This window comes from Pogonomyrmex barbatus, unplaced genomic scaffold (assembly GCF_055798465.1).
Source record: "Pogonomyrmex barbatus isolate J1 unplaced genomic scaffold, ASM5579846v1 scaffold1, whole genome shotgun sequence".
In the NCBI taxonomy this organism is placed as follows: domain Eukaryota; kingdom Metazoa; phylum Arthropoda; class Insecta; order Hymenoptera; family Formicidae; genus Pogonomyrmex; species Pogonomyrmex barbatus.
The window spans coordinates 27,258,745-27,286,271 of record NW_028297098.1 but is presented as its reverse complement, the minus strand read 5'-3'; the positions used below and the strand labels follow the sequence as shown (position 1 = coordinate 27,286,271).

Below are 27,527 nucleotides of genomic sequence, written 5' to 3'. Positions count from 1 at the left end.
GCATTCATCGCTTTTACGGGTGGGGCGTGAGAAAGATGCGGCGTTACGTTCGTCTCGCTTCCGGTTGGTCTCACCTCGCGCGGTCGCGCGTAATCCGCGCGGACGCGCGGACGCCATTTTAAATTTTCTCGTGCAAGTAGGCATCATTTTCCCCCCGGGATCCGATTGAGAGGAGAGTCGGGCCGCCCTCGGAAATGTTCACGAGGTATATCGGGAGGCTGCAACCGCCTAAGACAGACGTCGTTAAGCGCGGTGTACAGAAATGCACGTCAATTTTAGATACCACGTCGAGAGCGACGGTTGGGAAGCTCGCCAAAGTACAGGTTAGACGTGCTCTATTACGCGACTCTTCGCATCGCAAAGTAACACGGAGGTTCGAAGAGTATCCGCGGACGGTGTCTGGGAGAGAACGGGAAAGAGGATGGGAAGGAGGTCGTCCTCGTTGGCCTCCGGACATCACACTCGGTCAAGTTACCTTTGGTCATTTGTGATGCTCCGAGTCTTGTGCGCCGATCTACTGATACTGAGAAAGTTCTGGAAGTTATCCTCTGGCCATATTCTATTACACAAACTTGCTAGAGTTTCGTCATGACAAAGTTGATATCGGCTCAGACAACGCTCACGCGTTGCTTGCTTTTTGGGTCTCGTTGTGTTTGCGACATGCAGAGATGCACTCCGAAATATATCAATGATACTGAGGAAAAAAGAGATAGCCCAACGTAATCATAAATCGGTCCTCAGTCACTGTCCGATACGTTTCGAAGTGTACAAATGAATCTGTAATAGAATCTAATATAAATAATGTACAGCTGAATTTAGATTAATCCATTTACACTTATAAATATGTATTGATCTTTATCACTTAGGGATGGGTACGTGCCCTGCGAAAGATGAAAGCCAACGTCTTTGCTGACATTTCGGATGGATCAACTTGCGAAATGTTACAAGTTGTCATACCAAAGATGTTGAAGCCGGACGATCTGCGTTACGGGAGCAGTGTTAGCGTGGAAGGAGAGCTAGCCTTGACTTCTGACGGCAAGACTGAGCTGTACGCGACCAAGGTACACGTAATCGGCACATGTAATGTCGCAGAAGACGAATATCCCTTTGCACCAAGAAAGAAATATGATTCGGATTATATCAGACAATATTTGCATCTACGGCCGAGAACGCGAAATTTTTCTAGCCTGTTAAGATTGCGCGATCTCGCTTCCACGGTGATCGCCGATCATTTAAGAAATAGGGGATTTACGAGTGTGCACACTCCGATGTTGACGTCCAATGATTGCGAAGGCGCGGGTGAAGTATTCCTCGTCAGGCCGCAGTCCACAGAGATCTTGAAAAGTATGAGGAGAGAAGGTCAACCTGAGGATGAAGTTTACTTCGATACGACCGCCTTTCTCACTGTTTCTGGACAATTGCATCTAGAGGCGGTAGCAAGGTGATTAAATCCTTTGATGTATTATCCTCCATGTATATATATGTCACTGTCCCAATGTATATTGTCACTGTGCATGTATCTTTATGTATCTTCGATCACATTGTATTATGGGATGCAATGTATTGTTAGAATTTTTTCAGAGCTCTTACAAAAGTATACACTTTTGGGCCTACATTCAGGGCAGAGAATTCAAAATCCAGATTGCATTTATCAGAATTTTACATGTTAGAAGCGGAGATAGCTTTCCTCGCACATATTGAGGAGTTGATACACGAAGTTGAGCTTTTAGTGAAAGAGGTTACTAAGGGTTTAATTGAAAGAGGTGCTTCGGATTTGCATACAATCGGTGCTCAGGAGCCGCAATGGTTGACTAAATCATTTACATGTTTAACGTACGAGGATGCATTTAACGTATTAAATGACCATGCGAATCAATTGCAACGACCCATCAAGTATGGAGAGGCATTTTCAAAAGAGCATGAATTGTTTCTAGTGAAGTATAATGACGGAGTGCCAGTTTTCGTAATTAACTGGCCAAAAGACATTAAGCCATTTTATATGAAAGAGTGCACAGATGATACATCTAAGGTGAGTCAGCACAAATAATGCATAATTTTTAAAGATCGCTTGTTAATAATTGAATAAAATACACATTTTATATACGTTTTCTCTTAAAAGGTAGCAGCATTGGACCTGCTAATGCCAGATGTTGGCGAATTAGTAGGAGGCAGTATACGTGAAGATAATTACAAAAAATTAAAATTAAAGCTTCCTCCCACGGGAAATCTTTCGTGGTATTTAGATTTACGTAAATATGGGAATGTACCAACAGGTGGTTTTGGAATGGGTTTTGATAGATTTCTGCAATGTGCCTTGGGGATCAACAATATCAAGGACACTGTGCCTTTCCCCAGGTGGCCACACAATTGCAATTTATGAATAAAGTTTTCAGGTTGTTGTGTTACTTCATTTATTCCCAACGAAGGAATGCAACTGCGCACTTATGCAGCGAAATGAGCATAATCTGTCAAATGGAAAAACAATGTCGTATATTTTGTACAAAAGTCTTTTTGCAAATCATTCACAAACAATTCATGCAGTTTTCTCGGATGATTGATAAATATGATGATTCAAGGATGGTTCGTGGGACATTTCTAAATTTCTTGGAGGTAAAGTTGGAGTAAATTGAATAGTAGTTCGAGTTTGGATGCACAGTTTATTGAATATTGAGATATCATAACAACAAAAATATGAACTTTTTATTAATGTCTTTATTATTTCAAGTATTCCTAATTATGAATTGGAAGTTATATCCTAAATAGTTTCAAAGCTATAATTATAAAGGATAATAGTAGAAAGGTTAATTAAAAGAAAGTCAAACCTGTAATAAACAAGTCTTCTTTTATACAACAAAATAATGCATATCTAATAGCGATAATAGTTTCGTCATTTTTTTTGTCGTCATTGTTTTTCCGTTGATGATTTATAGCTATATTACAAGTAGATAACCCATATATCACATTTGTACACCTTGAAATGAATTTTGTTCTTTTCCCCCTAACGAACATTCATTTCGAAGAGTTTGTCGCATTTCGCAAAAGTACAAATAGTACTTAACGTTGCAGGTGAGTGCAAATCACCGTCAAATTTGCACAAGTACGAACAGTACTTGGAATTTTTTTAGTGAACATAAAACATCATTAAACTCAAGTACGGATAGTACTTGAAATTTTCAGTACGGTAAATTATCAGTAAATTTGTGATAGTCCCTGTTATCACAAAGCATGCTGCTAAATAATACATTCACTCACGCAGGAATGCTACTACACATCTTTCTAAATTACATAAAATATTTACAGCTCTACTTTTCTTTTTTTTTTTGCCTCCATTTCGAGATGTTAATACTTAAGATCACACTTGCACACATTTCACACTTTTTTTTTTTTAAACTTGTACGACATGATTGAATTCATAATTGATGTGACTCAAAAATTAATAGTTTTATTCGTACTTTCGAATAAACCGCGCCTAACTCATAAATTTAAATTAATTTACCAATTAAATTTAATTTAAGTTTACTGATTTATTTATCTAAATGAGAATAGGTAAACGGCATATTAGATAGAACGAGAAACGTTTTACGGGACTCCTGTGAAAATCACATTATCATGTCGCACAAGTTGTACAAATTTATGATGTACAACGTGTAAATAGGTTAGAAATCGATTGTGTTCTATCTAAACATAAATCTAGTATTTTATACATTCGCGTTCATATAGATCCATCCCTAAACGATTTTTGTACATACGCTATTTACATTATAGAGCAGAGTCCTGATAATTCTTGCCCTTTCTCTACGGGAGGTAAATTCGATAGCTTCCTACCCTGTAAACTCGGTTTAATGGAAGCTGCCACTAATGGTTGTTCCGCGTTTTCCTCTATGGGCGTCTCGACTGTCACTTTCTCCTTCTCTTTATTCTCTTCCGGCTCTTTGTTGATATTCAGCGGCTTAGTAATATTGATCTTGATCCGCGATGGGGCCGCAGGAATAGCCGCTGGCGTCGAGTCCAGTTCTACATTTCCATCGATGGAACTTTTCACTGCCGCATACGTCGTATCAACCGTACCGGATTCATTCACAATTTGTTCGGGATCTAAGAATAGAATATTATAGAATTCTTGTAAAAATAATAATTTATTTATCGATAATTTAAGACGGGCACACATACCTGGTTCAGGTTCCATAGGTTCTTCTTTGATTTCCACGTTGGCGAAATCGAATATTTCGCTTTCGGGTTGTTCGTCAATGTCATCGTCATCCAATGGTTCCTCTTTAATCTTAATATTTTCAAAAGAAACTGGTGCACTTTCACCTGTGGACTCGTCTTCTTTATTTACTGCAGGTGCATCTTTTTCGCCATCTTCCGTGATACCCTCATCCGTGTTATTCTCCTCATTGGCGCTTTCCACTTTCTCTTTTTCTTCAGTAACATCCTGCGGAACTTCGGAATTATCCGCCTTATCGGATTCTTCTTTATTCTTTGACGCTGCAATATCTAAGAGTTTTAGCACGTTTAATTCTACTTCGTTCAAATTTCCCGTAGATTGGTGCTCTTTATTCGACACTTCTGCGTCAGATTCTTCCTGTTTAATTTCATCGCCGGGCGTTTCTTCGGAACATTCTACTTTATTTTCCTCTACCTCCGTAACTGTCTCCTCAAGTGTCAACGCTGATTTTTCTAACGATCTCTAAAGTTTCAATAATAAATCAAAATGATTAAAACGTACGGATTTAATGTTGATAAAAAAATCTGATAAGTCAGTTAGTTAATAAATTTACATAATAAAAATTTTCAAATTATTGCCATAACATTGCTTTTCAAATTCAAGCCAATTGCAAGTGCGAGTGAGAACAATGTGAGATATATGTAAAAATGAAAAGGAAATTGTGAAAATGTCTTAATTTTTATAAATGTATATTGTGAAAAAAATTAATTAAATTAATTAATTTCTTATATGTACTTTAAATAATTGTAAACGGAAATACGTAAAAGTGTAGCTATTACTTATTCTACGTTTGCCTTTTTTATTATTATAAACAAAACTTATAAACAATGTGCCACGAATAAGAATTATTGAGATAATCACGTACCGCTAGATTCTTTTCCTATTTATTTTTTTGTAAGAATGCAACAAACGATAATTTTGTTAATGGAGTATAACATCGACATATTGAAGAAAACAAAATTCAACATATTCATTAATTAGAATGAAGAGGATACGAACCTTATAATCTTCCAAACATAGCGGATGATAATTCTTGCTTTCGTAATTTACTGCTGGTCTCAAATGCCATTCCTCTTTTTCCTCATTATAGAATTGTTCGAATGCGTCATGGCACACTTGGCATCGCGAATCTTCATCGCTGCCAGTTGGTACACTGGGCTGCAATGTTTCTTGAGGCGAATCATCAGTAGCCGTACCTTCTGTTTCTGCCGTCTGTTTCTCAGTTTCAAACCAACTTTGCGCTTAAGAAAAAAAGAATAAATTTAAGCAAAAAAAAAAAAAGAAAAAGACAAAATATGTGTAATCATTGAGAAATTGAACACAAGTTTTGCTTTTATTACAAAGTTATTCAGATATTTCAACATCTCGCTCGCTATTAAACTAAATATTGTTGCTTATAATTTATCTTGGCATCTTGGAATTTGTCTTCGAATTTTGGAATTTTCTAAGCAAATATTTAAAGAAAGGAAAAAAAAATGTACAAACCTCTGTCTTCTAGATCTTCGATCTCTTCGAATTGTATCCAATCGCTGACGTCATAATACCATGGTCGTGAATGCGCTTTTCTTGCGGAGTCACGTTCGCGTCTATTTTGTCTAAAGTGCCAATCCAAATGATGACTGTATCGAGTAGCTAATTCAGGCGCAAATCTAGCGCCGCAAGAACTGCACTGCATGCCACTATATAATGCTGTAGCAATTGCTGGTTGTTTACTACAAAAAGAAAATTAGCGTTTAATATTTAAAACTTGACATTGCCTCGCCAACATTGTGATTAACAAAAGCAATATCATCGATAACTTACATCTTAAGAGTCTCCGGTTTATCGAAGGAGACTGGAGTAATCTCAGGCTCTTTCTTCTCTTCTTCCTCTTGTTTCTTTTGTTCCATGAGATTAGGAACGATACCAGTCTCGACTAACCTTTGGAACAATTCGCTCATATTCAATGGTAATGTCGGTGCAGGTACGGGCGGATTTTCAACAGGTTCGGCTTGATACGACAAACCTGATGACGGCGCCATAGCTGATGGTAAAACTGATGATAATATATCTAATTGCAGATCTGAAATTAATATTATCAATGTTTATTAAATGTTAAATATTCATAACGTATATGTAGAGAATACGCGAGATGAATTCTTTACCTGGTTTTGAAGTGGAAGTGAAATCTGAACCATCTTGCGATGTGGATTCATGTTCTGTGGTCGGCACTTGGCTTGGCGCAGGTGTAACATCTACCTTCGGTTTTTGAGTTACGACAGACGTCGCCGGTGGCGGCGACTCGATGGGACCTTCGCCTCTCATTCCAGTGATCTTAACATGACCAGCACGCACTCCTCTTGGTAATACTGAAAATCTGATGAAATGCTTTTTGTCTCTAACAATAATAGGTTTAGGTAATCCTCCAAATTCAACTTTAAATGGTCGTCCATTTAAATGTACCGTTTGTAATGCATCTGTAAATTCTAGCGTATGAGGCTTTCCCTCGATTTCAAATCTGTCAAAGAAGCAGACATGATTTGATGACAAACATGTATTTATTATTGACTTTTTCAACAAACAATTCACATTATATGAAATATACTTACATCTGTGGTTTCGCATCTAAGAATACTGGTACCATATTTCTCGCATTGATAATGAGATTAATTTTCGCGACTACAAGATCGGTTCGCTTCACGGTGCCGATCTTGACTTGCGGCGGAGGACCCTCTAGTTTTACACTGACTTTCTTACCGCCGAGTTCGATTGTTATCGGCATACCGCCAAAGTAACACTCATACCAGCAATCATCTACATACAATTCTCGAGTAGGTGCACCCAATTTAATCCTGAAAAAAATATAATTAACGATATTAATATTTGTTGAAATATTTAAATATAAAAATAAATTAATTGTCAAACAATATTTATTTAACTTATTAAGTATCTAAAGCCAGACTAAATGGATAAAAATAAGAACATAAATATAAATACACAATATCTAAATATGAAGCATTCACCTATGTACTTCTCCCTCGTACATGAATTCCTTGTATTGATCATTAAATGCGCAAGTTATCGTATCTTTCTCATCAATCAATATTCTTCTTATGCCATCCTGGAAACCAATCTCTCGCGGATCATCCCAATTCATGAACACTACACCCGTCTGTCCATAATAACGAATCTCTCGTGGTATATTGTCAATGTTTATAGACTTCATGGTGTCTCTTGCGATTTCGGTCAACAGCTTTGGATCCGGCGGTGGCAATTCGCGGCTGTGTGAATTCGGATTCTTCATTATCGTATTACCGTAATTCTGATCGTTATCCTCAAGATCGTATTTAGAAGATGTATTTGGCGATACGTTTCGACCAGACGCTAGAGGTGGCATATTTGTCATAAGATTTGTCATCGGTCCGTTGTTCATTATTATCGCGGGGTGACATCCTATCGTCATAGAAGGATTTGGCATGGGTCCCATTGGTCCCATCGGGCCATTTGGTAAAATATTCGGCACGATCGGACCGTTCGGGCCCATCGGACCCATTATACCAGGTAAACGCGGATTCGATCCCATGTTATGATTAAAACTACCATGATACTGATAATCCGGTCGCATCGGAAAATGTCGTGGATTCTGCCAAGGAGGACCGACAGGTCTCATGTCCGAATTAAAGTGTTGCGGCCCGCCATACGGTGGTCCTGGTGGATGCGCCCATGGTTGTTGCCATGGCTGATTCTGCCATCTCGGACCGTTCGGATTGCGTGGTATTGGATGTTCCTTGCCCCGCATTACTTCCTTATCATTGGACGGACTGAATGTTGCTGCGCGATCTCCTGGACCAGACATATCTATATTAATACCTTTTTCCCATATTACAGTACCACCTTCTTTTTCTTTACGTTGCGCAGCTCGCAGTTTACGATCCTCACTCATATGTAAAACTTCTTGTATCAGAGTATTATACTGCATCTTCGTGATCGAACCTTGATTCAATTGTTCGGCAGCTTGTTTCATTATTATCTCAATATTTCTATCGTCGTTTCTCTCGGGTTTATCATTCTCCCGACCTCTGCGTCCCGGTCTGACATCCTGTTCTTCGTTCGACAATGTTCTCCTTCTCTCTTTAGGATCATCCGGAAGCTTATTATACAATCTGAGACGGCCCAATCTATCCCGATTACGATCTCTCTCCCGCTTATCATCGGTATTGTTAACTTGTTTATCTCTGTCATTTTTCGTAGGCGTCTTTAATTTCGCCCAACTATCTTTTCCATCCTCCCCGGAGATCACGGGCGGTGGAGGTGTCGGAGGCCGACCCGCTTTAGGATGCGTCAAAGTACGCAAATCCACATCTTCATTACCGAATAATCTATAAAATTGAAAGGAAATTTTATCAATTATACACTCTATTTATGTAATTTATATTTATAATTACATTCTATTTATATTTATATAATTATGATACATACGCATCAAACTTTTCAGCTTTGGTTTTCTTCGGTGGAGTCGCCTCTATATGTTCCTCACTGCGTCTTTTGTTAGTGTTAACAGACGGTAATACTCGTAGATCTAAATCTTCTTCTGAAAAAGAATTCAAGATAAAGTAATTCATGCAAGACAAATTTATAAATTCTATAATATTGTTTTTTTACTATATATTCCTAATATGCGTTTCAAAGAATTAGATATATTGTCGGGAAATATTCTCCTAATGAAGAAGTGCACGTTGAGAGATTTCATCCAAGTAACTGTATATTGTATAATTACGAGCGCAAGAGAAATTAGTATGGTAAAGATGCTTTTTAAAGATATCACCTGTTATAGTCTTGCAATTGCTACCAGAGATGAGGCAAACATTGTAGTCACCTTTATTGAGGAAATATTCAAGATAGAATTTTTAACAATAACTAGAGAAAGCACGTAGGAAAATTCTTAGATACTCTTGACATGCAGAATTAAAATATAAATGACGAGACGTTTACGAGTAGTGTTATGTATTGTTACATATAAATATATATTGCTAAACGCTATTGACTCACTCTTTTCGGGTACGGAAACAGGGGCGCCAGGTAGAGACAGTGGTGCCCTGAGATCTTCATCCTTGCTAGAAGATTCCAAAGTTGGCTCGGCACCGATTTGAGCATTTCCAGCACTGGCTGGAGAACGTTCCGGACTAAGACTGCCGTCTTTATTTCGTCTTACATAATTTCTCTGTCTAGCATTCGGCCTGATCTCTTTGAATGCGGGTGGATGAGGAGGAGATACTATCAATGAACCAGATTGCTCCTCCTCAGTAACACCACCGGAATTGTTCAAGCTCGAGCTTGACTTCGCATCGTTACGCCTGGGTATTCTGTACGGAGGACTTGGACTACGCTTTCTCGATTTTGTATTCTTCTTGCGATTTTTAGAGGCTTGGAAGGAGGATTGTGGAGAGGTACGTGAGGACGGTGAACTGTCTCCGCTGTCTTTTTCGCGAGATTTTGACCTAACCGGACTCGAATCTCTGTCGACTTTCGGAATCTTATTCGGACACATTTGAGGTTGTTTAGATCGCGACTTATTGCCTAATTTCCTATGCGAAGATTTAGAGGAAGTGGAAGATTTATCGATTAAAGAGGAAGAGCCACGCGAGTTCGAGCTCTTCGAATCTTTCGATTTATTGTTGGTATCACCGCCTCCACTTCCTCGATTGCCCGTTGACAATACTGAAGAATTATTACTGCAAACCGGTAAATTCTGGCCGCTCTTGGAATTGTTACTGTTCAGGTTACCACTACTATTAATATTTAATCGAGGGTCTTTTTTTTGACTTACTCGATGCAAGAGAGCATCTTTATTTATATTACTACTGAAATTTTTATTATTACTATTGTTCGTATCAGTATGATTGTTATTAATAACGTTTAATAACGTCGGATTATCAGATCCGGCAGAATTCGCTGGAGACTTGTTGATAGTTACAGCCGATTTCGAAAGTATCTGCTGTTTTAATTGGTTTGTTACAATTGTATTTGCCACTTGCGGTGCTTGACCTTCACTCCGCGATTCTTTCGGACTAGTCGTACCCGGTCGCTGTCGTGGATCTACTGTTGGCACTATCATATCCTGGACAGCAGGAGTAGGCTTCAAACGTGGATCTCGCGAGACTGGCTTAGCCGATGCTACTGCTATACTACTAGCTGGTGCGATTCGTGGACCGGTATTCGCACCTACGTTCTTTAAAAGCGATGCTGTCGCTGCTGGAAACTGCAAGTAAATTAAATTTTAGTTACAACAGTCAATATTCAATAATTAAATATATATAAGAGAGAAAGTTGTATCTAACTTACTTGTTTTGCTACTTGTTTTGAAGTTTGATTTGGCACTACAGGTGCGATAAGTTTTGCCTGCGTCGTTGTCTCCGTAATTGGCGTAGCATTTGTGGTAGGCACAATCGTTGACTGTAATTAAAAAAAAGAAAATTATATTATTGTATGTATAAAGAAAATCTGGGAAAATAGTATGTTAAATTACGAGAAAAAATTAGAGTCTTATCCATTCATACGTTGACTATAACTTACCACTTCTGTCTTCAAATTTCCAGCTTGTTTGTCAAATTGTCTCTGCTGTTGTTCTAAACTCGCTTTAGCTTGCAATAATTCTAACTCTATTTTCTTCTTTTGTAATTCTAATAATTCTCGTTGCTTTTTTAGTAGCTGTTCTCGCATTGCTGCTTCTGACGTTGTTACCGGTTCTCCTGGCGGCAATTTAACGGGCGGAACTATCGACGTCGCGGTTTGTTGAGGCTAAAAAAATTTACAGCATATAGATCATACAACAACAATGTATTTTCAACTTATTCAGGCACAATGGCATATATACATACATACATACATACATACGTATGTGTGTGTGTGTGTGTGTGTGTGTGTGCGTGCGTGCGTGCGTGCGTGCGTGTGTGCGCGCGCGCCAGCTTGAGATATATATATATATATATATATATATATATATACATATATATCAACTTACCATTGAAAGAAATCTTGGGTTGACGTGTATAGATCCTGAAGGGATGCTAGTGGATGGGGCAGTGATTGGCCATGCAGGATCGATACTTTGTACCCGTACATCTAATGAAAATAATTTTTTTGGTGGAAATACATCGTTCCACGTTTGCCGCAGCTTCCACATGCTGGCTCTTGTGTTTTCATCGACCTATTTATGAAAATAAACATTATTATATAATAAAAAGAAAAATTATAAGGGATTTCAATGTAAAACCGATCTCTTTCTTTATTATTTTAACACGTATGATTTATAGAAAATTTTCTTTTGTTTTTATTTATTTGTTCAAGTAGTTTATAAAGATCTTTCTCAGAATTTCAATATACAAATATATTTCCTTTCTGAAAGAAAGATCCGTTGTTATAAAACTTTGTATCTATGAAGCTTCGTGAGGTCGGTGATGTTATATTGATCAAACAATTATCTTATGTCACTGTGAAATGTGAAATACGAAGCGAACTTTACACAAGCTATAAAATATTCCTGCATTGAGAAACTCGATAAAGTTTGTAGTTTTGCCTCATCACGCATGAATAGAAACCAAAGGTTACTCCCGGTCAAAGGCAGATCCTTGATCGCGAACATCGAATCGCCACAATGCGTCTGATGATCAACGATTTTATAAAAACAATAAGGATATTTACCTTCTCAAACACATCACAGAATGTGTTTACTATGTTCTGCGTGAAGAGATTCAGATAGTTGCCATTCACATTCTTGACAATCGAATCGATGAGATAGAGTACTGGTAACTTGATGTCACTTCTCACCTAATAAAACATAACAATATGCATATATATGCACAATATAATATGCCGCTATTTCGCCATTTGACAAATATACTTAATGTTATTAATTAGATGTGTTTGGTTTAAAATATATACACAGATATATTCCAGAATTATTATTATTCCCTTCAACCACAAATTCTTTCACTAATTTGAAGTCCATTTTTCCTTGGAACTGCTTGATAGGAAGCCTAAATCACGGAAATATTTTATACAGAAGATCGAAGCTGTATCGAATCACCAGAGGATAATTTCGCAAGGGTGACATAGTAAAATCTTATACTTTTCAATTAATTACAAATATATTTTATTTGTACAAATATTTAACTGCGGCTGCATTGCCAGTACATTTAATGCTGTAAAGTAAAAAAAAGTGCAGTGAACGATAGCCACCTATCAAATTTCCATTGGGAAAATGTCAGTTACAAATTTGTTAAAGAATATATAGCTAGATAAAATATAATAATTTTCAGGATAATCTATACATGAAAATCTGTATTTGTTATTGCATTCCTCATAGAAACAATAGATTATTATACAAATTATACCTATGCTATTTAATCATTCATTTTTACAAATATTGTTTAAACATTATGTAATCCTAACAACGTATATACAGTGCATACATTTTATTTAAAAAAATATATAATACGTCAATTTATGACATTAATGTATTTCAAGGAATGAAATATGTGGCGTATCAATATTTTAATATAAATACAATATTCAAGTCAATAATTAAAAAAAAGTATTTATTTTGACATTATATAACGTAAACATCGCTATTATATAAATCTTGATATAAAATATTGTTTTCTACATAAAACGCAGTCTCGAACTATTGCAGTTCTTCAGACATGCCTTCTCGAATTTTCTAAATATTAATTAATTCATGTAAAAAGAAAAGACAGGAAGGCTCATTCTATATAAAAAAATTATTATTCTGACACTGTGCTCATATAGCAAACACATTAATTATATTCTTTACAAAAGTATCACAGATCGTTTATAAATACCTATAAACAACTCGCGAATTGTGCGATGCAAAGGAAAATGGTAACAAAGACGAAATTACAAAACTGTCGTGCATGCTGTACGCTATATGTGACATAGGTACATTATCGTTGTATCTACAAAAAGGAGCGCTTTGCAACTGGAAAGAAAAATATCACTAACAATGAAAAAAGGAAGATTCACGATTCTATGCGAGTTGAACATTGATATACGAAATTGTTGAGGTCGAGTAAAGGTACTTTAAATTTAACTATGGTGGATAGGTAACCTTTTGCAGATGAGTCTCGACGGCTTGCACTATCGCTGGTGCATGTTCAATGTTATCTTCGGCCAGCATGGTGAGCATGTTGATAAGCGGCTTACTGTTAATGGTGAGATCGGACAAGGATGAGATGTACTCGTCCGCAACTTCTTTGGATTTTGACGCAAACATGATGCTGCCGCTAATAAATAAATATGAGATCCCGAGTGAACCGAAAGTTGAAATTCAAACTGCAACATAAAAAGAAAACCCACATTATATAGCACACAGTTTACTCTGAATTAAGAAAAAATAGATAAAGACAAAAAACAATATGTATATCAGAAAAATACAATTGGAATTCTTATAACTTTCGATTCGTTTTTTTTTTTTAAGAATAATCTTCGTTTCCGTCGGACTTTGAACGAAAGAGATTTTCGGAAATTAGAATTGAGCGAAGTTTTTTGTCTTTTCCAACGAACAATCATATGGTGTCTATCAATGATTAATGTAACGCGCAGCAAAATGGGACGGAATCTTTTAATCTTTGACTTTCGACATAATCTCTCGCGTGTCTTTACATTTCACGCGCAGTAACGAGTATTACATCATCTCCATTATCTTGCTCGTGAAAATTTGCGTGTTTTCCCAGAAAGTGTTTTTATAAAACACGCTCGGCACGAGCTCACGACTAAATCCAAGCTTTTACAAAATCCAAGATTTAATAAAAATTCAGCGAGAACTGCGGAAAGCTTTACGGAATAATCTGCGCTTCTTCTGCGCGTCAATTTTCAGCTATCGGACCACGTGTCACTTGTAGGAATTCCAATCGGGAAACAGAGATCATCGGTCATAATCAATTATCCATTATACAGACAGATAAGCGAAGAATGCACGGATTCTCGGGGGGCGGATGACTCACCGGTGAAGGGGGGAAAAGCGAGGGGAGACGACAGAATTTTGTGCAATTGCGAAAACGGTAAACCCTTCTTCTTTCTCTTTCCTTCTTTCTTACGCTCGTCGCGCCCGAGAAGGAAAGCACGCTTTTGCGGTCGCGCGGAGACGAAATCTGGGACGCGAAAGCACGGGACGGTCGGAACAGGGCGACGCGAATTCTCGGTTTCCCCCGTTTCTCGAAGGAGAAGGAACGATCCTCGGAGTGTCGATCTCGATGGAGGAGAAAAAAAAGAAAAAAAAAAAAAAAGGAGAAAGAGGCGTTGCACGGTTTACGTAATATTCAAGCTCTAGACGAAGGTCGGCGGCACGTCCGTCCGCGGTGAGAAACACTTATCGATTTCACTCGCGGTCTCCCTCTCTCGTGCCCGCTCTCACTCGCTCGTTCGCTCGGTCCTCCTCGCGATTGAAGCGGACTGCCATTCCGCGAAAACCGGAACACCCGAGTGCACCTCGCGTACGGGTCTCTCGCCGCCATCCGCCACCTCGGGGGAAGTCTCGAGAGGCGACGTCTCCCCGATACGGCAGATCATCTGCAGCTGCCGCCGTCGCCGTCTCGATCGTCCGCCGCCCGACACGCCGCGAGAACCCCCACATCGCCCGCTCCTTCCTGGCTAGTTTTCCCGATCTCCGATCCCGGTTGACGGTTCATTACCTGGCTCAGCGCATCGTGCGACGCAAACAGGCACGGCCCGCACGGCGTTACACCCCCGTGTCCCGACGGGGTCGTCGAAAAATCCACGCGCGTTGCACTACACTACTGCTTACGCGAACAAGATCTCCACGTAAAATGGCTACCGTACATACCACTGTTGTATCTGCTAACGAGACGCTGCTCGATGTAAAGTCGATTTCTATTGGTTGTCGCTGGATGCATCGCTACTTGCCCACCGCACGGGATATCCAATTATTACGCGCGATACAGGCGAGGATGTCGCTGCGATCACTTGAGAGAACGAGTTATACGAAAATGTATCTACGCTGTGAAGTTCGCCGAGGAACTGAAGCAGCTGCAGCGGCAATTCAGGCCGTACGACGCGATAACGTTATCGGTATCACGTCACGGCGTGTCGAATCTGTGGCGAATCAGCACTTTGCTTTACGTTTAAACAAGAAGTGATTGGTCACCCAATATTGTGCTCCAAGTGCAAATATATAAAATATTTGACTACCTGAATTCACCGTAGGGATACTAATAAATTATTATTTTTTTTTTTTCCTTAGGAAATTCCTTTCTTAGAGATTAGATATGGAGTGTCAATAAATATTTTGAAAAATTTTTAGAAAGTTTTGTTTTTCATAAGATTTTATATATTTCGAGTTGTACTTGAAAATTTTGATGTCGTATCTTTTTCTAAAATTTTTTATGCACTCTTATATTTTACATATATTGTTCAATGTTATATCCTTGTTTTAAAATTTTTGTATAAAATCTGAAATATTTTTTGGAAATATTTTTACATTGATTTTACAAATAACCGTAACAAATTGAAGAATTTTTATTTTCATATTTTGTCACAAATTTTAAGATAGAAACAATGATGAATAATTTAACTAACTGTTTCATGTTATTTAATGTAGATAAGATTTGCTTTAATTATTGAAATCCAATATTTAACTATCTACTACATGTTAAAAAAATCTCTAAATTATTTTATTTAAATAAAAAAATTCTTCTCTATTGAATATATCTGAAATTACATAATGCTAATAAATCTTCTTTTTAAGGAAATTTCTTTCTATTAGATATTTTGAATATTTCAGAATATTTCATGGCTTATACTCTTCGAATTTTATTTGAAAGTTTTAATGTTATATTTTTTCGCTAAAATTTTTTATACGTCTTTACATTTCATATACTTCGCTCAATACTACATCCTTTATAAGTTTCCGATGTGACATAAATTCAAGAAGCTCCAGATGTCGAAATGTGACATGGTCCAAATTAATGATCAAAACCAATGGTTAAAAGCTCTGTTTCTATTGCTGCATTGTATTTTAAAATTTTCTCTCTGACTCTCATCAAACTTCAAACATATATATTTTCATTGTAATCTTTTGCAGATCACTTGGAATTTTTCCAACCAAATTATCTGGGTTGTTTATCTGGGTTGGAAACGCAGTTTTTCAAAGGTTTTTTGGTCTTTACCTGAAATCATCTGATAAAGGTTGTAAAAGAAAGTCTGAAAAAATTTTAGCAAATTTTTCTCTATATCGACATACAGAGATACATCGAGACTAATAGACATTCTAAATATTTCATATATAATATATGTAATGTATGTAATGTATATTACAGAATTTTTGTATACAAAATTTTAAAACGAGGATAATACTGATGTATGTGAGAAATAAAGGTGTATAAAAAGTTTCAAGGAAAAAATATAACATTAAAACTTTTATGATATGTAGTAACTTGTATATTTCGAGTTTTATTTGAAAATTTTAATGCCGTATGTTTTTCTGATAACTTTTTATACGCTTTTATATTCTTCACGTATATCGCTCACTATTACAGCCTTATTTTAAAATTCTATATAAAATCTAAAATATTTTTCAGAAATATTTTTACATTTTGATTTTATGAATAATCATAAATAAATTAAAGAATTTTTATTTTAATAATATTTGCATATTTTATAATATAAGCGATTATATAGCGATTATGATTTATAGAAGATCATATATAATTTAGCTAACTGTTATTTAATGTAGATAAAATTTGTTTTAAGCACTTGAAATTTTACGATATTTAACTATTTGAGATCATATGCTAAAAACGCTAAAAAATTTCTAAATTATTATATTTATTTAGAAAATTTTTCTCTACACAGAAAAAAATTAATCTTACAAATTAAGATTATACATTCTCATATATAAATAAGAATATTATAATTTTCTTAGAAAAATTTTAATTTTGATTTGATTGAATTTGTATCGATGCAAGTATAGATATTTTCATAAGCGAGAATATTATAATCTTCGTATAGAAGAGTTTTAATCTTGAATCATCGCTTGAATTGAACAAAAATAATATTTTGCAAATATTTAATCAAATCAAGACTAAAATTTTTAAGAAGATTACAATTTTTATTTAATAATATTATATTGCTCAATATGAAAATAATTATCTTGAGACTAATTTTTTCTATATATTCGATATATCGAGTGTCAATAGATATTTTGAATATTTTAGATAGTTTAATGACACTTATACTCTACTTATCTTGACAAAAAAAAAAAACTTTGCCAAGCTTATCACTTAGGTTGCTGATGGCACACATTCAATTTTAACTTGTCGTTTTATGGAACACGACTGACAAACACAGCATTCTTGAACTAAGTCTTTACTATCAATAACTCTTTTTTAGGGAGAAGAATCGATTTCCTTCCCTTTATTGTTTACCGAATAATTCAAAGTAAAAAAAGATCACCTGAATTTTCAAATTCTCAAGTGAACCACGGAGAATTAAGATACTAACAGTAGTGGATAATTTAGTTAACTATTTTTTCATTTGATGTCGATAAAACAAGTCTCTGTTTCCGCAGCTAACAGTCGTGAGCATATCGATCACGAAACCGTCAATGTGACGTGTCCGTTCGTGTCTCCGTCGTACGGATGATTTGATCAGGTTTGACAGCTCGGAGGATGTGCGAAAGGGCCGTGCCAAAAGGACCGTTGACAGATTTCTGAGAATTTCGACGTTCGCGCAGCCCTACATGCGACAGCGTCCGGATATCGCAGCAGTGTTCACGAGCCACGTAACCTGACTGAGCCCCGGTTCTCGGTCGGGTACACACGAGTGTATTGGATAGCGAGTGAGGTTAGGTTTATCGTCCAGACGCGTCACCAGGATGACCAGTCTACGCGATCGTCAGATAAACGCCCTGAAGCAGATGCTGAATCTGAATCAGCCCGAGCTTCGGCCCGAGGGCGCTGTGCCTACGTGGAAGATTCTCGTCTACGATCGCCTCGGCCAGGACATCATATCACCGCTGATCTCCGTCAAGGAGCTGCGCGAGCTCGGCATCACGCTGCACATGCAGCTGCACTCGGATCGCGACTCCATCCCGGAGGTGCCGGCGATCTACTTCTGCGCGCCCACGGACGAGAACCTCGGCAGGATCGGCCAGGATCTGCAGAACGGTCTGTACGACATTTATCACTTGAACTTCATCTCGCCGATCACCCGGCAGAGGATGGAGGACCTGGCGGCGGCGGCGCTGCTGGGCGGCGTCGTCGCCAGTATCCACAAGGTGTTCGATCAGTATCTGAACTTCATCACTCTGGAAGATGATCTTTTTATCCTGCGTCATCAGAACAGCGACGTGATATCCTACCACGCGATTAATCGCGGCGACGTCAAGGACAGCGAAATGGAGTCCGTGATGGACATTATCGTAGACTGCTTGTTCTCAGTGTTTGTCACTCTAGGTACGGTGCCAATTATCAGATGTCCCAGAGGCAACGCTGCTGAGATGGTCGCCAAGATGATCGACAAGAAGCTACGAGAAAACGTGTGGGATGCGAGGAATAATCTATTCGAGGGTGAGGCGACCGGTCACTTCAGCTTCCAGAGGCCTCTGCTCATCGTGCTGGACCGCAACGTCGACATGGCTACACCGCTACATCACACGTGGACGTATCAAGCGTTGGCGCACGATGTCTTGGAGATGGCATTGAACAGACTCGTCGTGGAGGAGAGCGTAGGACGATCTCCCGCTGGTGGGACACGCTCCAAGACGCGCGCTTACGAGCTGGACAACAAAGATCGTTTCTGGTGTCAGCATAAGGGCAGCCCATTCCCCAGAGTGGCAGAAGCTATACAGGAAGAGCTGGAGCAGTATCGTACCTTCGAGGAAGACGTGAAGAAACTCAAGTCCTCCATGGGCATCGACAATGACAGCGAAGTGGCGTTGTCCATGGTGTCCAACAACACAGCGCGTCTGACGAGTGCCGTCAATTCTCTGCCGCAGCTTTTGGAGATGAAGCGACTGATCGACATGCACACGTCGATAGCGACCGGTATCCTGAACGCCATCAAATCTAGACGGCTCGATACTTTTTTTGAGCTGGAGGAGAAGATCATGAGTAAGCAAACGCTCGACCGCAGCGTGCTGGAGACCATCGGCGACCCGGACTGCGGCACGCCCGAGGACAAGCTGCGTCTCGCCATTATTTATTACATCTGCACGAATATGTCGGACGCGGATTACGGTAAACTGGAGACAGCCCTGACCACCGCCGGTTGCGATCTGAGCCCGCTGCTCTACTTGAAACGATTGCGCAGTTACACCAGGATAGCCGAGATCCAGAGCAGCTACGAGGGCGGCGGTACCAAGACGGTTAGTATGTTCTCCAAGCTGATGAATCAGGGCTCGTCGTTCGTCATGGAGGGCGTGAAGAATCTGGTGGTGAAAAAGCACAATCTACCGGTCACCAAGATAGTCGACGAGCTGATGGAGTCCAAGCAGTCGTCGCGTACCGACGATTATCTCTATCTCGACCCGAAGCAGCTCAAGCACACCGAGCAGATGCCGAAGAATCGGCCGACGTTCCAGGACGTGATAGTCTTCGTGGTGGGCGGCGGCAATTACATAGAGTACCAGAACCTCGTGGACTACGTGAAGCAACGAAGCGGAGCTGGGGTGAACAAACGGGTGATATACGGCTCCACGACCTTCATCAATGCCAAGCAATTGCTCAAACAGCTTTCTCTGCTCGGCCAGGAAGTTCACTCGTGAACGGATATCCTTATCATTATCTATTGTATTGCTCCCTTCTCCTCCTCTCATCTCTCTCTCTCTCTCTCTCTCTCTCTCTCTTTCTCTCTCATTTACGCGACGTCTAATAGCCACATTTTTTTTTTTAAATAGATCGTTTTTTAGCTCTTGTATAAAGTGTACGATATAAATAAAAAGCGGTACGTTATTTTCAACAACGCCTCTCATGCGTTCGACTTTCCCTCCCTCGACACTACGCGCCTGCCACGTGTTCCTCGTCTCTTTCTCGCGTTCATGTGTGCGCGACTGCATTCAATTTGTTTGATCGATCACTCGTGTACGGCAGACACACGTATCTCTTACCTCGACATTTTTTTAAAGCGTACGTTGGTTGAAAATTACGGTTAGCAAAAAAAAAATCTGAATTAAAAAAGAAATGGCCAGAGCGTGTCAAGACAGGTCGAAAGATCTCGTGCTGAGAGCTGTCATCCCGACCGATTCGCAGAAAGCGGTTTCGGAGTACTTTGTATCCAAGCAAGAGGAGCGTCAGTACATCAAGTAACGCAGTTAGAAAATAATTGTAAATGTTGTAATAAATTGTTTTTAATTTTTAAAGAGTTGTCATGTATCAATAAACAGAAGATACGTAAAGAATGTAAAAATAAAGAAATGTGCAAAATGGACGATCTATTGTAACACGCAACAATCGATAAAAATACGAAGTGGACGATACGATATTAGAATTATGAAAATTTACGTTTATTTTATTAATAATAGAAAAAAGTTATATTTTTAATAAACTTTAAAATAAAAATCTAAATATTTTTGTTGTTTATTATAGTTGTAATAAATTATACTTTCGTCATTGTGTCTGTATTGTATTAGAAAATATCCGGAATGGGACAAAGAGAGGGTTTGCCCGGAGACCGAAGTAATCAGGGCTCGTCAGGAATTGGCTCAAGTCGAGGAAAAGTTGAAGGAGAAACAAGCGGAACAGGAGATAAAACGTAAATACATGGACGAGCAATGGGAGGAGGCGAGAAAGCAACAATTGCAATTGCGGCAGTCTTTCATAAAGTTTAATACGCTCGTGAAAGAGAACGTCGAGAAGCGCGAGCGAGCCGAGCAGAAGATAAATGAGGAACACAAACGACAAGAGAAATACAAGCGAGAAGTATGGAAGGGAACTCGATAAAGAAAATAAATGCACGAAACTCTGCAACTGGAATTCGCGATCATAATTTTAGTTATTTAGGGAGAACGAAAAAAGATTCGTACTTCGATAATAATTGATATTTTCCATTTTATTAGCTCGAGGAACTGGAGCAGAAATTAAAATATATGAAAGATGTGTGTGAGAAAATGGAACGATACGTAAAGGAATACAAGAAATATCAAAATTACTTGGACAGAGTCGTAAACGAGACGGACGAATTTCAGTCGATTAACGAAATTTTTAATCGCTACGAAACATTAGTCGAGGCCAGGCAAGCGTTGTCCGATCGTCAAGACAGAAACCTTCAGATGCTAGAAGACAAAGGAGCAGAAATAGTACATTCGAATTATCTTCTATTTTACATTTCACATCTCACAAATCATAATTCTACGAATTCACATAATTCTTTCTTTGCATTATTAATTTAATTACCTTAATTAAATATTGTGATTATGTGACGAATTGACATGATTCTATCAAGACTACGTATTTTATCGATTTTTATTCCGCAAATAATTCAAAACATATTATCACATAAACTTTTTATACCTTTCTGTTTCTTATTTTATCACGTATTGTTTTGTACAATTTTCAATTACCGAGTTCTTTTCATAAGTATTTCTAACAAGGTTAATATCTATTACTTTTTAAATGTTTGAGTTCAAATTTTAATAGAAAATCAATCAAAGAGATAATTTTCTTTCACTGCAGCATAATTTTCATAAATATTTCTTACAAGTTTAATGTCCATTATTTTTTAAATGTTTCCAAATTTTAATAGAAAATAAATCAAAGATTTGAGTTACAGAGATAATTTTTTTTCACCGCAGCATCATTTGTCGGAGGTTGAAACGCAAGTATTGATGGGATTGAGTAATAAACTGGCGCAATTACAAACTCGGTACGATCAGGCGAAAGCGCAGGCATTGAAATGGGAGACAATCGTCTCGAAGATAAAGGAGACCGCCGCCGCGAAGAACTTGGAACTTACGCAAGTGAAGGCGTGCTGCTGGAATATCTATCAGCAGATTTGCAAGAGGAAAGAGATACCTGTCAAGGTGAGCAGTGAGGATGTCGAACAGCAGTTGATTCAAATCAAACGTACCATCCTTGAATTGAAGCGAATTATCAAGACTGTCAAGAAGAGGATGCGGGAAGAGAAAGGCTTGTCATATCGCGAATAGAAGTATCTATCATCCCATTATCGCGACCGATCGCGATTCTACAGTATATAAAATCAATGAATCAATGATGACAAATGAATAAATCATTCGCTCCGAAAAATTCCAGTTTACATCATTTTTATAAAAAAAATATACGACAAATTTTTCGAATTTATATATATATATATATATATATATCTCAAATTGAACTTAAATAAAATAATACTTTTCACAATATAAAAAGACGCAGTACAAAGTTGATATAATTATTTTTTTTTGTGTCGCATTTTTTTTTTTGTTTGCTCGTCGGCTGAATCTTCTTGAGCTTTGCGCGAATGTCATTATAACGTCATTGGCAAAAGGTCACGCTGCAAATCCACGAAGAAAATGTGCCGTCGTTAATTCTCTTTATTGATAGCGTCGTTGAATAATCTTCCTAGCTGCTGGTAAATGGCAGGCGGACACGTTGTGAAGCAGCTCCGTATAATCCTCCATGAGTCTTTGTTGCAGCTTCTGCGTGGCTTCGGCACGTGTCAGCGGTATCTCCAAACGCTCCAAGACGACCTGCATCTGCTCTTGTTCTACGCAGCTGCATTCGAGGGTGTAAAAATAATCAGAGGAAGTTGACAAGTAACCCGGATATCCTCGACGCGTGTTTAGCGCCGAATGTAGGATGGTTATTAAAATATTATTGATTTTATTTTACTTTCACTACAATTTATTTAAATATCATATCTATTATTACTTTCTTATTTTTTTAACTCCTCCAACTCGATAGAAAAAGAGGTGAGCTATTTTAAGTATCAAATTAGGCTGTCACGTTCGAGGTTAAATGTCTGAAACATCAGGAAATCTCGAGGATACCCGTCAGGATAAACCGGAAGGATTCGAGTTCAAGAGTGACAGGGAAGGAAACGTGGAAGGGTAGTAAAACAGGACTCACAGAATACAGGGTTGAGTGGGTACGATGCGATTTAGGACGGGCACTTTTAACCTGGGCTTCTTTTCCTCGTCCAGCCGCAGCTGCGGAAGTTTGCTTTCCTTGTCTATCCAATAAACCTTGTGGAACATCTCGGTGATTTGTTTCTCGATAATACCCAAATAGAGCATGACGTTGCTCATGGTAACGTGAGTGTTATCGCCTAGCAATTCTAAAATCGGTGAGTTGTCGCAGCGTATCGCCTTGAAAAGGCTATCGATCCCCCGCAACAGCTTGTCCATCACGTCGTGGCACTGAAATGAGTAATCATTCATTGTACATTCCGGCTGTGATTTGTCGAGTCGCTACGCGGATATCGAAATCATAAATCTATTTTATTATTAAGATCAAGGATACTCGAGAATAGCGAAATAATCCTTGAAAGATGTGGTATTAATTGGCTAATAACATTTTTAAATTTGATTATATATAACATCTTGTCGATTATCAATAATAACGTTTTGCGTTCTAAATATTATATATATATATATATATTTATATTTATAATTTATTTATATATATATATATATTATTAAAAATATTTTATATAATATTTATTTCAGGTTTTTAAAAGATAATTTTAGCGCCAAGTTTTCACTAGAAAGTTTCAAATAATTATCTCATTAACCTGTGCAAGATCTTCCTCTGCAGCATCCGCTAGCGCGGTTTGCTCCTCGAGGTCCTTGGTGATCTTCTCCAAGGTCTCAGCCTGCTGCTGGTCGCGGTGCACATTCAAAGCATGTGCTTCATCAATAGCCGCTGTCAGCTGCTCCATCCTCGCCTGAAGACTCTCCAACTCGTCGTTCAGCTCGTTCACGTAATTGAAGAGCGCGAAATTCTCCTCCTCTTGCTTGATGAAGTGCGCGGTGAGCTTGTCGATTTCTTGCTCGCCTGTTCAACAATATTCATTTATTTATTTATTTATGGTCACATTAATCGAAGCTGGAGTTTCACACCAATAAACTAACTATCGAATATAAAATTGAAGTAAATATTGAACTAAAATACATTGAAATCTTCATTTATAGAAAATTAGAACAAACTTAATTCCGTGAGGAAATCCGAGAATGCTTTACAAAGAGAGAACTGCTCATGCAAACCAGAACATCCGATTATTCTAAATAAAAGCCTGTTTTTATGATTATACCAGTGAATTGTCTGATGGTTTGCAAGATTTGCGTGAAAACCGCGATCTTGTTCTGCTTCTCCTCCCGTTTAGCCTGTCTCTCGGCTTCCTTTTTCGCATTTAAATCAACCATTTCACGAAACTGTCCCTTCACACCGAGGAACTCCTGCAGCTTCATTTCATTGTCCAGAGTCCTTTTCAGCTCGCACATCTCCGATGTGTGGTTCTTCAAGTCCCTTATCCCCCTGCAAATACACGCCTCCTTGTCAGTTCATGGTCCAGCTGATCGGAATTTTCCTCTTTGCCGGCAGAAAATTATGCAAATTCGCACCGCGACCGAATAAATCGAGAAGCCGTTACGGAATCAGACGGAGAGCGGCGGAAATTCTACGCGCCATTGGCTCCGCAGCCGATCGTTGCTCTCCGAGTTTCTAATTCAAAGTCGACAACAACGACGACGACATCGAACGTTCATTTCAGAATTGCGAGTGGATCTCGCATAGTTAGCAAAACAAGCATCCAGATTACGGGGGACAACGATTTGGCGGAGGAGATTTCCACTTTCGCGATTCCGCAAGACATGATCGTTGATCATCGGCAACAATGTCGCGCAAATCGCCGGCGTCTCGTCGTGTTTCAGATCGCGTTTCACGGCACCGATCCACCGACGTGGAAAATCCACGATCCATCGCGTCTCACCTCTCGCGAAGCGCCTGAACCTTGTTGAGCTCCTCGTCCCGCTGATTGAACGTGACCGTCGCCTGCTCGATCAGGTCGTTGATGACCTGCTTGCCGGTGTTGAGCTGGCCGACCAGCTTGTTCCACATGTGCGTGAACTGCCTCCGTTCCTTCAGCAGGGTCTCGATCTCGGCGCGCAGCCTCGCGTTCTCCGCGATCACCAGGTTGAACCTCTTCGTGGCCACCTCCATCCGGTTCTCCAGCATGAGCACCGTCCTGGTGTGCCGTGCCGCTATCTCCCGCGACTGCACGTCGGTCCGCGTTTTCATCTTCATGCTCGTGACATCCTTCGAAAGCTGCAACAACATTCCTATGTGTCATAAACGTGACGTCGCGGATGAAAGTGACTCGTCTCATCTGCGTACGTCTCGAGAGACGATTCGATCTCCATCATCTATGGACAAATCGCGACGCTTTCGTTCGTTATCAATTATCGCGGCCGCGATATCGCGAAGCGCCGATTTCGTGGTCTCGCACGACCGGGCACTCCGTCCCATTTTCTCATTACATTTACCAATAGGTATTTCGACTAATCGGATTTTTTTAATATCGATCAAATTATTCGCGCATTTGCTCCACATAGATCTACTGTCATAGATTCGACATTGGCAATACCATCAACCTTGCCGATCTGCTCGTCGAGCTCGGCTATCTGCTGCTTCTCGTTCTCTATCAGCTCGATGTACTTGGCGCGCTTCGTCAGCAGGCACTTCAGCTTCCTGTCCATCTCCATGTCCTTACGCACGAACGTCTTCGACCTCGCGGTCTTGATCGCCAGCACGAGTTCGGCTTTCTCGTATTCCAGACGATCAATCATGTTTTGCTGATTGCGAAGCTGCAGCCTCGCGTCCTCCGCGCACGCCGCCCGGTCGTTCTCCATTATTCTGTACTGCCTCTTTAACCTCGAAAGCTCGATCTCCGCCATCGTCTCCATCTCCAGCTCGTCCTGGGCCGGTTGCTGTTTGTACGCCATCTCGGAGTTTCTTCTTTGACAATTTTATCCCTCGACGACTCTAGGGTTTATTAATAATTATTTGTAAGAATTTTTCATAAAGAACATCTTGAGGATTGTTTGGAGTACCTACTTTTTCTTCACGACAGATTCATAGGAGATGGATGGAAGAGAGGGAAAAAGTCCAGTTTCCCGGAAGACGTCGGCGTCTTCGCGATCGGCGACGTCGGTCACGAAGATCCATGCAGGAGCGGGTCGCACTCCGGTCACGATCCCCAATGACATTGGACGCTGACATTTGAGAAAGACATCTGCCACCCCGCGCAGCCGAGGCAGCTGTAAGGCATGCTATAGTCGCTTCTGTTGCTACTTCCGGTTGCTAAGCAATGGGCTCAGCGACGTAACGTTCGCGAAATACGTTTTGGGCGGAAATTAATTTCCCACAGGCAAAACGTCTCATACTTTTGACATTTCCTACCCACAACATATCACAAAACGCTCCCCTGAACATTGACAATTGCAAATTCTTTGGCAAATTAGGAACTGAAGTAAAAAAATTATAAAGTAATTAAATTATCTGTTATTAAAATTTACTTAAGTTATTATAATATATATTAGAAAATTATTGACATATTTTTAAATATTCTTTTAAATCTTCATATTAAATCAACTTATCGACAAAACGTCATTTCACATTTCTAAATTTATTATTCGATGTGAATTAATTTTAAATTGCACATAATCAAAATTTTCTGTTATTAAAATTTAGCTAAATTATTATAATATATTAAAAAATCAATGTGTGTTTTTATAGATCCGCAAGATTTTTGTGTTAAGCCAGATTTTTGATACGTCATATCATTTCTATGATTTATTATTTGATGTAATTAAATTTTAAATCTTAAAAAAGATTTTAACAATCAAGTTGATTATATTTTGTGACAGTAGCGACACGCAACACGACACGATAATCGAAAACATACCTTTAACTTGCTCCATTTAATACGCGCTTATTGATCGCAGGTAGCTGTATGATGCGTTTCCCTTTGTAAATAAGAACAAGTATAAACTAATAAGGCATGCGAAATCGATCTGGCCTTCCCCATTAGTGCTAATTATTTCCTGCAAATATATTACAATCGTATAAAAAGTTATGAACAGAAACAATGCAGACTTCTATAGAAATTAAGAAACGTCGGATATTAAATTGCGTTGCTCGATGATGCGGAACCCACAAGATCGTTATATATCGACTAGGTCTCAAAAACATTCCCCCTACATTTCTGGCATCTTCCCGTCTCTTCAGAAAGTTGACGTTCCCCATGTTGTTTCCAAGTGCTCGTTAGGCAGCGGAAAAATAATTGACAA

General features: G+C 38.9%; 5 protein-coding genes across 11 annotated transcripts; 3 read left to right on the top strand and 2 right to left on the bottom strand.

Moving 5' to 3' along the window:
* The first annotated feature begins 76 nt into the window (after nucleotides 1–76).
* On the top strand, nucleotides 77–3,305 carry AsnRS-m (asparagine--tRNA ligase, mitochondrial). Of its 3 annotated transcripts, XM_089075840.1 has the most exons (5): nucleotides 77–205; nucleotides 280–323; nucleotides 867–1,441; nucleotides 1,582–2,029; nucleotides 2,120–3,305. In XM_089075840.1, exons 3-5 carry the CDS (start codon nucleotides 891–893, stop codon nucleotides 2,378–2,380), a joined length of 1,260 nt encoding a protein of 419 aa, XP_088931966.1. In that variant the 5' UTR covers nucleotides 77–205; nucleotides 280–323; nucleotides 867–890; the 3' UTR covers nucleotides 2,381–3,305. The 3 variants fall into 3 exon arrangements, with proteins under 3 accessions (XP_088931966.1, XP_011630662.2, XP_011630663.2); XM_011632360.3 differs by having other exon boundaries at nucleotides 93–323; XM_011632361.3 differs by lacking the exons at nucleotides 77–205; nucleotides 280–323 and adding an exon at nucleotides 330–779.
* Pcf11 (Pcf11 cleavage and polyadenylation factor subunit) lies at nucleotides 2,824–15,261 on the bottom strand. 4 transcript variants are annotated; one of them, XM_089075297.1, is made up of 17 exons: nucleotides 15,069–15,261; nucleotides 13,335–13,558; nucleotides 11,909–12,034; nucleotides 11,229–11,414; nucleotides 10,781–11,005; nucleotides 10,550–10,660; nucleotides 9,257–10,466; nucleotides 8,687–8,798; nucleotides 7,231–8,586; nucleotides 6,817–7,059; nucleotides 6,373–6,725; nucleotides 6,032–6,290; nucleotides 5,714–5,940; nucleotides 5,228–5,469; nucleotides 5,094–5,108; nucleotides 4,171–4,690; nucleotides 2,824–4,095 (listed from the first exon to the last, which is right to left on the bottom strand). In XM_089075297.1, exons 2-17 carry the CDS (start codon nucleotides 13,497–13,499, stop codon nucleotides 3,755–3,757), a joined length of 5,691 nt encoding a protein of 1,896 aa, XP_088931423.1. In that variant the 5' UTR covers nucleotides 13,500–13,558; nucleotides 15,069–15,261; the 3' UTR covers nucleotides 2,824–3,754. The 4 variants fall into 4 exon arrangements, with proteins under 4 accessions (XP_088931423.1, XP_088931415.1, XP_088931420.1 ...); XM_089075289.1 differs by lacking the exon at nucleotides 15,069–15,261 and adding an exon at nucleotides 14,917–15,060; XM_089075294.1 differs by lacking the exon at nucleotides 15,069–15,261 and adding an exon at nucleotides 14,230–14,890.
* A 2,316-nt stretch (nucleotides 15,262–17,577) lies between these two features.
* On the top strand, nucleotides 17,578–20,805 carry Slh (sec1 family domain containing Slh). Its single transcript, XM_011645886.3, has one exon. The coding sequence runs from the start codon at nucleotides 18,117–18,119 to the stop codon at nucleotides 20,004–20,006; it is 1,890 nt and encodes a 629-aa protein (XP_011644188.1). The 5' UTR covers nucleotides 17,578–18,116; the 3' UTR covers nucleotides 20,007–20,805.
* On the top strand, nucleotides 20,403–23,013 carry LOC105431599 (coiled-coil domain-containing protein 42 like-2). Of its 2 annotated transcripts, XM_089076133.1 has the most exons (5): nucleotides 20,403–20,543; nucleotides 20,871–21,159; nucleotides 21,297–21,536; nucleotides 22,032–22,259; nucleotides 22,875–23,013. In XM_089076133.1, the coding sequence occupies exons 1-5, from the start codon at nucleotides 20,422–20,424 to the stop codon at nucleotides 22,989–22,991; spliced, it is 996 nt and encodes a 331-aa protein (XP_088932259.1). In that variant the 5' UTR covers nucleotides 20,403–20,421; the 3' UTR covers nucleotides 22,992–23,013. The 2 variants fall into 2 exon arrangements, with proteins under 2 accessions (XP_088932259.1, XP_011644180.2); XM_011645878.2 differs by lacking the exon at nucleotides 22,875–23,013 and having other exon boundaries at nucleotides 22,032–22,485.
* A 290-nt stretch (nucleotides 23,014–23,303) lies between these two features.
* On the bottom strand, nucleotides 23,304–26,435 carry LOC105431587 (Coiled-coil domain containing protein 114). Its single transcript, XM_089075817.1, has 6 exons — nucleotides 26,293–26,435; nucleotides 25,830–26,220; nucleotides 25,169–25,503; nucleotides 24,491–24,714; nucleotides 23,972–24,234; nucleotides 23,304–23,597 (listed from the first exon to the last, which is right to left on the bottom strand). Exons 2-6 carry the CDS (start codon nucleotides 26,178–26,180, stop codon nucleotides 23,304–23,306), a joined length of 1,467 nt encoding a protein of 488 aa, XP_088931943.1. The 5' UTR covers nucleotides 26,181–26,220; nucleotides 26,293–26,435.
* Nucleotides 26,436–27,527: the final 1,092 nt, after the last annotated feature.